Source organism: Borostomias antarcticus (genome assembly GCF_949987555.1).
Source record: "Borostomias antarcticus genome assembly, chromosome: 8".
Taxonomy (NCBI): domain Eukaryota; kingdom Metazoa; phylum Chordata; class Actinopteri; order Stomiiformes; family Stomiidae; genus Borostomias; species Borostomias antarcticus.
The window spans coordinates 25,550,960-25,560,959 of NC_140241.1; the positions used below are offsets into that span (position 1 = coordinate 25,550,960).

Here is a 10,000-nt window from a genome sequence, read left to right on the forward strand (position 1 = left end):
TGCTCTGAATATGTTCTTAGCCAATAGACAAACATTTCCCAGGATCTTGCTCGATCATCTCGTTGAGAGAGATCAGGGAATAATTTTTACAGCTCACTTTTCTGGCTCCCGGGTGAAATTGTATTTTTTTGCTTCCCTCTGGAATATGTAGGGGTGGGACCTATGCCCAATCCCCCATTGTTCTCTGTAAAGTGCATTGTGTTACCTCTGTGTATGAAATGTGTGTGTGTGTGTGTGGAGAGGTGTTAGACAAGAGGAGGCCAGAGAGAGTATCTATGTCCTTCTTTTATCTACAGTAGGAAACATGGCATGAACTCTTGATTATGGTCAAGTTAAACCAAAGTGATTTCTCTTCTACTCAATAGTAGATTCATGTAATGATTTGGCCCTTTTTCCCCAAAACAAACAACAATAACTGTACCTACTACCTAGACCCCAAACAGCTCATTTTACAAACCAAACAGTCAACCCTGACCCAGCTCTCTCCCCCTGGTCTCCTTTTTGAGGCCAGACCAGACCCTCGTCCTCAATAGTCTCCCATTTGGGACGGCGTGAATGTGCGGGATGAGAGGAAGGAGGAGAGAAGTGCTCGCTCCCCACCTCCTCTGTCCTTTCTACGCCCATGGAGGAGAGACGCACACAGCCCGTTAATGAGGGGATTAAGGAGAAGGAGAAAACACCCTGACGCCCACACACCCAGCTGGGGATGACTCACCGGCTCTCCCTCCATCTCTCTCCTCCCCCGCTTTGTCTACCTACTCTACATCTCATTTACGCTCTATCTCTCTCTCCACCTCTCTCTCCCTCCATGTCTATTGTCCTCTCTCTACTGTACCTCCCAGGGGTGTAGATAATGATAACTCCAGAAGTGGGTATACTCTAATAGCAAATTGCATACATGTTAGTTTTTATATAAGTGGTGGTTAAAGTGGGTGTACTGTGTGCCATGGATGAAGAAGTGTGTATACTCCATATACCTCTGAATACCCTCCACTTTTCCACTTCTTGTCTTATCCCTTTCTCTCTCTCTACCCCCTCTCTCATTCTGCTATCTCTTTCTCTTTTCTCCACCTCTTCCATCTTCTCTTGAGCTTGTCCGTCCAGAGAAAGAGAGAGAGAAGGAGAGAGAGAGAGAGAGAGAGAGAGAGAGAGAGAGAGAGAGAGAGAATGGTTCTGTTGTTCCTCCATTAATTAGACTGAGCTCCGTGTCAGTGTGACCTTCTACCGCAGCACTCGAGGATGCTGGGATGCATCTGTCTGTCCATCCCTCTGACAGCTTCAGACGCCCCTGCCAGACCACTAAGGAAGCAACACTCCCAGTGACCTTCCTCGGAGATAGCGCTAGCCTCGTTAGCGCAGCTAGTGACATAGTGCCTACAGGTATGTCAAGCAAATGAGCACAAGAGCTAGCCATGTTAGCGATGAGCTACAACAGGGCCTACAGTATGCCAAACCATTCATGTTGAGATATGTTATCCACTAAAATCTCCCATCTGGTCCATTGTCAGCAGTTGTACTCCCTCCCAGGTGAATCCGCACTGCAGTAAGCTGATACCAAGATGTCTGCAGCTACACAAGACCAATGAAGATGTATTACACTGCTAACGCACACCATCTGGCCTCTATGGTATGTGCTACAGGCCCTGAGGCGGCTTACTTTTCACACTTTCTGGTTTAGCCTTTAATTGAATGACGTCATAGGCTTTATACCTGCGTGTGCCATTTTGAATGTCTTGTACTGTATGTGGATTAGAGAGGAGTGGGGTCCAAGCCCCCAGGAACAGCTGTGAGGTGATTTTGGCGTAGTGGCCAAGCTTGGTATGGCAGGTCACGTCAGACCCCATGGGGCTGGAGAGATACACTGGGAAAGTAACAGCAGTAAAAACTCTTCTATTTTTCTGGTAATGACTCAAAGTCCAAAATGGCCCTTTGATTTATCAAGTTTTAAACCATTGGGTCCATTTTTCTTTAGAAGCCACCAGGAGCCGGAGTTTTACAACTGTTATCCTCGTGTATGTCTGTGGGAAAAAGGGAAAGGCGTGGCCATGAAAAACACTACTGCGCAGGAGCTGTGGGCTACGGAGGTAGGAGTCGTAGAAAGACGGGCTGCCATCTTTGAATGCCTCATTGATAGTTTAATACATCCATGGTGGGGATCAGGGGGAGTAGCGAGAGCTGATGCTAGCATTAGCGTATCCTGGCTAGGGACACGGACAGGTCCCTCTGTATGCCATTTCCAGTTCCCTCTTTCTCCTCTTTCTGTCCAAAAAGCCCTGAAAAACCCTGTCAGGACGTAGTACACAATTAAAGAATGAGAGGAGAGAATGCTGGCTTAGCATGAGGGTAAGAGGTACAGCCTGCTGCTGCTAGGCTGCCAGCCCAGGGTGTTAGCCTCAGAGCTAACTGTCATCATCATCATCATCATCATCATCATCATCATCACCACTAACACTGCAGCCTGGTTGCAGGGTGTAGGTCTGGAGCTGTCTAGCTGCCAGACAGGCAGTGTTCCAGGGTAGCCTGGCTTCACCAGACCCAAAATCCGCTGAGTTAATTGTGGATTCCCAAGGGGCGTTATCAGCGGTCGCAGACCAAAATGCCCCTGGAAGCATATGAATCAAACCCACCCCATATTAGATAAATGGTTATGTCTGGCCCGGCAAATATCTGCCAGGTTGAACTCGAATGGGAGAGTGGCCAGACTGATCTGCGGAGGGAAACAGAATGTGAGCTCCCATGTTCAGGATGGACAGCTAAGTGGAGCAAGGATTAGCTGCAGTGTCGGGGACTGAACCAGCACAGCACACACAGGTCCAAGTCAACGGCTTAGTTTGGTTGTGGCACAGCGGACACGAACTACAGTGATGTAGGTTTGCTTTGTACTCAGGTAGCCTTCAGCTGAACCGGCTATAGAGTATCTGGGTTAACAGCCTGAGGGTTTGATTGAACTAGATTTGAAGAGCATCACACATCCACTCCTCTCATCCCTGTACAGTATGTGTCTCCTGGTCCAAGCGGCAATTACAGTAAAGAGACTGTTTCCCATGTAACTTCAAAGACTCAGCCTTGACAGGGAGGTTTAAGGGTCAAGGGTTAGGGGTCACGAATTAAGCTGCTAGCTCAAAGGAGGGATACTCACGTTATCCTGCAGGGAGTCCAGGAAGGATGGGCATGAAACAGAGGGAGAGAAGAATTGTGTTAACTTAAGTAACGGGGGTGAGAGAGGGAGAGAGAGAGAGAGAGAGAGAGAGAGAGAGAGAAAGAGAAAGAGAGAGAGAGAGAGAGGGGGGGGGGGCGGGGGGGGGAGGTAGGAGAGGTACAGTGTGTGTGTGTGTGTGTGTGAGCAAGAGAGAGAGGGGGGGGGGGGGGTAGAGTGTGTGTGTGTCTGTGTGTGAGAGAAAGAGAGAAAAAGTGTGAGGTTGAGTTTGGATGAAGACTCAAGGTGACATTCCTGCCATTCCCCATGACACCAGGTAGCAGGTGCTGGCAGCAGCTGCAGCAGGACGAGCTGCTCCAGCGTCAGTCTCGCCGAGGTCACTTTGATTCCACCTGCCAACACCTCAAGGGAGGGTTGTGTGTGTCTAACCGCTCGGAAAATGTGTGTTTGTGTGTCTCTGTGTATTGTAAGTGTGTGTGTGTGTGTGTGTGAGTGTGTGTGTGTGCGTGTGCATGTGTGTGTGTTTGAAACTCTGGACCTAACTATGTGTCTGTGTTTCAGTGTGTGTTTCAGTGTGTGTGTGTGTGTGTGTGTGTGTGTGTGTATGTTTCAGTGTGTGTGTGGTCCAGTGTGTGTGTTTCAGTGTCTGTGTGTGTGTGTGTGTGCGTGCGTGTGTAAGTTATGGCCGGACACTCACGCCTGCATGGTGGTAGTGGCGGTCTGGAAGCTGAACATATTTTCCTTCGGAAACCAGTTGCTGTCCTCTGTAGGGAATCAGAGCGCGGTATAGACGTTACAGCGGCGGCCATGAACAGTCCACTGTACGCACAATGTCGGGCGCACGCCACCAGTGACCTCACGGCACTAATACAGCACCACGGTGCACTCCACAGAGAGAGAGGGAGACACACAGGGAGAGAGACAGCAGAGGGACGGAGAGACGAACCAGTCAGAAATACAGACCACGTCACATCCAACAGAACCCCGCCCCCCCCCCCCCACCCCCCCACCCTGAGTGGATTTCGGCGCCTCTCCCTCTCTGCGTCCCCCCTCCCCCCCTCTCACCTCTCTCCGGCCCAGTCATCCGGTCAACACTCCACATCCGCTCTAGGCGCCGTTCGCGCTGCTTGCCTGCGTCGCGGGAGGAGCTCTCCAGGTCCAGGGAGCCCTGGCTGCGCGACGGAGCCCCTCCTCCTCCGCTGCCGCCGCCACTGCCGCAGGTGTCGCACGCCAGGCCGCCGCAGTCCTCGCCCCGGCCGCCCTCGCCCCAGCCGCGGATGTTGTGGGCGCTCACCGAGCTCTGCAGCGGCGGCTGGGACAGGTGGTGGTGGTGGTGGTGTCCGTGGTGGCCGCCCACGCTCAGGGTGTTGTGGCTGCCGCCGCCGCCGGTGCCACCGCTGGCCCCTCCCCCGCCGGCGCTGCCACCGCCCCCCGCGTGATGGTGGTTGCCGGCGTGGTGGTGGTTGCCGTGGTGATGGTTGCTGCCGCCTCCGCCTCCTCCGCCTCCTCCGCCGCCGTGGTGATGGCGAAGCTGGGGCTGGGTGGGCGAGGAGGAGGAGGAGGAGGGGGAGGCGGAGGGCTGGTCCCGCGACGACGAGGACGGCGGGGCCCCCTTCAGGACGTCCAGCTCCAGGCTCTCCTTGCTCCCCCGGCCGCCTCCCAGCATGCCGTGCTCGCCGGTGATGGTGTAGACGCGCGCCGGCTGCAGGGAGCACTCCACGCACTTCTGCTGGTCCTCCTCCGCTGAGAAGCTGCGCTCCAGGGAGAGCCGGTGGGGCTTGGCGGAGGGGATGCTGCCGCCGGCGGCGGTGGCGGCAGAGGGCGGCGGCGGGGGCGGCGGGTGGAGCAGGCCCAGCGAGGGCTTCACCGGGCCGGGCTCGGAGTTGGCCGGAGAGCCCCTGTGGGGGTAAGGCTGGCGGTTGTTGTTGTTGTGAGGACAGCTGACCTCAAGGGACTCGGAGTCTGGACCCACCAAGGTATCAGACAGAAGGTGAGCTGTGGAGAGGAGGAGAGATAGAGAGAGAGAGAGAGAGAGTGAGAGAGAGGGAGAGAGAGGGAGAGAGGTTATGGGAAGACCGAGACAGAGCAAAGGGGAGATAGGAGAGAGGGATAAGAGAAAAGATACGGAGAGAGAGAACATTGTCCCCTTCCGTTCGTAGGAACAATATTTACGAGATGGATGAAGGTGGTTTGATGGCGGATGAGGACCACGGGAACAAAGTGAACAGGGATGGAGGGATGACAGGACGCTGACCTGATCCGTTTTCTCAGGGTGTGTGTGGGACAGGTACTCTCCAAATGCTCGCGCTGCTCTGTAGGGACACATGACACACACACACACACACACACACACACACACACACACACACACACACACATTAACACATGAATGGAGAGGAAAAGGGAAAGAGATAAATGACAGAAAGAGGTGGGAGTGTAGGGAAGAGGCATTGTAAATTGAATTGCCTATGCCACCCACAGATTATGATGTAGCTGTATTATCTCTTAACTCCAGACTGGATCGGAGAGAGAGAGAGAGAGAGAGAGAGAGAAGAGAAGAGAAGAGAAGAGAAGAGAAGAGAAGAGAAGAGAAGAGAAGAGAAGAGAAGAGAAGAGAAGAGAAGAGAAGAGAAGAGAAGAGAAGAGAAGAGAAGAGAAAAGAAAAGAAAAGAAAAGAAAAGAAGAGAAGAGAAGAGAAGTGGGATGAGAGATAGAATGTTAAGGATGTTTAAAAAATAAGCCTTAAGAGGACTACTGTATATGACCTTGTGTGTGTAACGGCGTCAGTGCAGCTGACACACTCCCCTCTCTCTGCAACGAGCCACACCAACCACACTAGGGTATGTGTGTGTGTGTGTGTGTCTGTACATAGCACGTCATGATAGAATAGTCAACATAATAGTTCAGGACATATCAGCATCAGCAAAAATGTACACACATGCCTGCGTCAATGCATCTACGTTCCATCTCTGTAATGACCAATATGCCTTTTCACAGTTGTCTGCTCACACACCAGATGTTGTTGTGGTTAATGAGGAGTCCAGAGAAGTGTCTGTATTAGAGATAGCATGCACCTTTGATACAAGCCTCGAGGAAGCCTTTATGACTAAGGTCTTGAAATACTAACCTCTCGTGAATACCATCTCAGAGCTAGGCTATAGGTGTACTACTTGTTTTTATATTTGGCAGCCTTGGACATGTTCATAGGTTGGTTGTCAGAGGACTACGTCTACTTGGGACGTCCAAGAAAGAAGCTAAAAGGCTCGCCAAGTACAGCTCTGTCTCTGCAATTATTGGCAGCCGCCATATATGACGGAGACGTTGTTACTTGTACCCATGAGTGATGTGTTTTGTATGTGAAAGACATTGTCCATGTTAATTGTGAGTGTACTAATCTGTGCCTTTAGTATTTGTGTCCCTGTATCCATTGCTTATTATGTGGACATAAATAAATGATTAAAATGTGTCTATTTGGCTGTGTGTATCCTAGAGTGTATGGTATGCAGTCACAGTACAGTACATTCTTAGCCAGGAAGAAAGGAGGAGTGAGAGAAGCAGCTGAAAATAGAGTCTCAGTGCATGTGTGGGCTGGTGCAATACCTAACTCAGACTGGGAGAGTTTAAGACTGGCGTGCTAACTGGCCTGGCCTGCAGGCTAGAAGAACCCCCTCCCCCAAAAAATTATAAATTATCTGTCAGCACCCAAAGCGCCAACAACTCGCCAACAGTTTATGATTTATAATTGGAAAGCAGGAAAGCCGCTCATTTCACGTTTACAAAGCGATTGCCGATTGGCAAAACTGAAAGTCTTCCATCTCACCGCGTCGGCGCGTTGCAAGACGGGGTGGGGGGGGGGGGGTGGGCAGATCCGGCTTAAAAAGTGGCCTTGCCGGCCCGTACATTTCCCGGCCTGCATTGTTTCCCCAGTCCGGCCCTGCCCCAGACTCACAAGGGCAGAGTAATCAAGGTGTGGTCTGGTCATCCTCACAGCAACTCTGAGTTTGAATTCTTCTAACAGTAGACCAATGTTCTGCCTCTTCTCTTCTCTTCTCTTCTCTTCTCTTCTCTTCTCTTCTCTTCTCTTCTCTTCTCTTCTCTTCTCTTCTCTTCTCTTCTCTTCTCTTCTCTTCTCTTCTCTTCTCTTCTCTTCTCTTCTCTTCTCTTCTCAACTCTTCTTCATTTGCTCTTCTCTTCTCTTTGCCCTTTCTTCTTTGTTCTCTCTCCTCATACAGTAGGCCTTGGCCATGAGTTCTCTCACTCTCTCTCTCTCTCTCTCTCTCTCTCCCTCGCGAGCATAGGCCTTGGCCATGAGTTCTCTCTCTCCTCTATTTAATCATTCATCACAATGGTAAAGTAGGATCTGTACCTTTACTTTCAACATGTTTGCCTTGCGCATTGATCTAACTAGTTTGCAATATAATAAATAGTAATTTGCTTTAATCTAACTTCGACCATTCTTGCTCTGGTTCAACTCATAATAAACTAGATGCACAGATTAAGTGATGTAATATGGAGTCAGATAATGGAGATTTTAACATGTTTTGTTAATATTAACACACTGTGCAGTTTACCCTTCGACGCTTCAGGACCTACATTCTGTAGCAGCTGCTATCAGACTGTTCAACGCTTCCCCTGACTGGCTGGACACCGTGGACCTGAGTCAGCTCTGAGGGCGCTGCGGCTCCCTGAACAGGACGTGTACATTGACCTTTTACTAACTCTTGCACGCCAGACGTGTTCACACAATCTAAGCATGCTAAGGAGCCTACCCACTGCAGTTGTTAATTTGTACTCTTGTACTTTTGGATTTCTCTATATTTCGTATCCATTTGAAGTTTGTATTGTAGTTTCTAGTCTGTGTTAGTCTCTTGATGCCAGTGGCGTATTTAGGCATGGGCGACATGGGCAGGGGGCGGCAATGGGAGCAGAAAAAGAAAACAGATCGCACGGCAATCAGAATTTCCTTTCATCTTGCCGACTGTCGACAATTTATTATTCTCAATCGGAAAGCCTGTTCATTTCACGTTTTCAAAGCGTAACTGAAAGTGGGGGGCGCCGTAGCGGGGGGTTCGCCCAGGGGGGCATATAAGCTAGAAACGCTACTGCTTGATGCTGTAACAGCATTTTCCCCTCAGGAAGCAATACAACAACTACTACCACTACTACTACTTCAGGCTAAGGGGGCCTAGTTTTGCTTCTATTACCAATAAATACCCCTACACCTTTCTAATCCCACGCTCTCACTCAAACTCAGGCTCATCTAACTGGGAGAGTCAAAAGAAATCCTGTCGTGAGGGACGAGGGGGCGTACAGAGAGATATCCCCGTCTGCGTGATGTCAGAGTGCCATACCCAAAGCTGGGGGGAGACCGCATAACCAACAGACTACAGAGTCACAGAGTCCAAGCACAAGACAGAGGGTGTGTGTGTGTGTGTGTGTGTGTTTGTGTGTGTCTTTGTCTTTTTCTGATTTTGTGAAACCCCTGGGTTGCATCCTCAACTTTCTGCTGGCATGTGTTTACAGATAAGAGCAAAGGGGGGAACTGAGAGAATTGAGATGCCCTCTCCCAGATAGGGCTGGGGAACTGAGAGAATTGAGATGCCCTCTCCCAGATAGGGCTGGGGAACTGAGAGAATTGAGATGCCCTCTCCCAGATAGGGCTGGGGAACTGAGAGAATTGAGATGCCCCCTCCCAGATAGGGCTGGGGAACTGAGAGAATTGAGATGCCCTCTCCCAGATAGGAGAACTGACAGCTCCACCGAGACAAGAAGCGCGGCCGATAGGCGCACAGCGCAGCAGACAGTTTGACTGAGCTGCGTGTCGATGCAGAGACACGGGCAGAAGCAGATTCATGGTAGAGGAAGTGGAGACATGTCTTGCCGGTAATCCAACATAAGATGACAGACGCCTCCGTCATCGTATGCACCGCCACCCAAGGAGTACAGGAACATGAGCGAGGGAGCTTGTGTGTGTGCGTGCGTGTGTGTGTGTATGTGAGAGTGAGAGGAGTGAGAGGGAATGTGTGTGTGTGTGTGTGTGTGTGTGTGTGTGTGTGTGTGTGTGTGACAAAGCTGTATCCCTGGCCCAGCTTCTGACAGAGACGGATTAGATCCTGGGATGAACCCACTGTATGGCAACAACTTCCTGTCTGCCCCCTCAGGTTGGGGATAAGGCCCACACACACACACACACACACATACACACACACACACACACACACACACACACACACACACACACACACACACACACACACACACACACACACACACACACACACTGTATGCCTTCTTCTTGACACTCTCAATTATTCAAGTCAATCCAAGGCAGGAACACAGCTGGGGACATCTGCTTTTGGACAGCCTGCAGAGAACCTTAAGCCTGAGAGACACACAAGATAGAGTGGCTACTTCTCTCCTTTCTCTCTCTCTCTCTCTCTCTCCCTTTCTCTCTTTCTCTCTCTCTCTCTCTCTGTCTCTCTCTCCCTCCCTTTCTCTCCATCTCTCTCTTTCACTCTGTCTTTCTTTATCTCATTCAATCAGTCTGAGATCCACTTAAGAGAGTGGCTTCTACTCCTCTGCTTTCTATCTCTCCCTCCTTCCCTCCCTCCCTCCCTCCTTCCCTCCCTCCCTCCCTCCCTCCCTCCCTATCTCTCTCACTGTCTCTTAGGCTCTGTCTTTCTCTCTTCTTCAATTAGTCTGAGAGATTCACTTCAGTGACACCCCATGATGCTGTGGACGCCAATGCTTTAAGTTGTTCCATGCCACTACGGTGTACACCACCTGTGTGTGTGTATGTGTGTGGCGTGCGTGTGTGTGCGTGTGTGTGTGTGTGTGTGTGCG

At 50.7% G+C, this 10,000-nt stretch overlaps 1 protein-coding gene across 1 annotated transcript in view; it reads right to left on the minus strand.

Moving 5' to 3' along the window:
• Positions 1-10,000, minus strand: part of nsmfa (NMDA receptor synaptonuclear signaling and neuronal migration factor a) — a gene marked incomplete at both ends in the record, with an annotated part of 27,654 nt that overhangs the window by 7,668 nt on the left and 9,986 nt on the right. Inside the window, 4 exon segments of the mRNA XM_084441911.1 lie at positions 3,855-3,921; positions 4,289-5,152; positions 5,406-5,424; positions 5,427-5,469. Coding sequence (XP_084298037.1) covers positions 3,855-3,921; positions 4,289-5,152; positions 5,406-5,424; positions 5,427-5,469 — 993 coding nt within the window.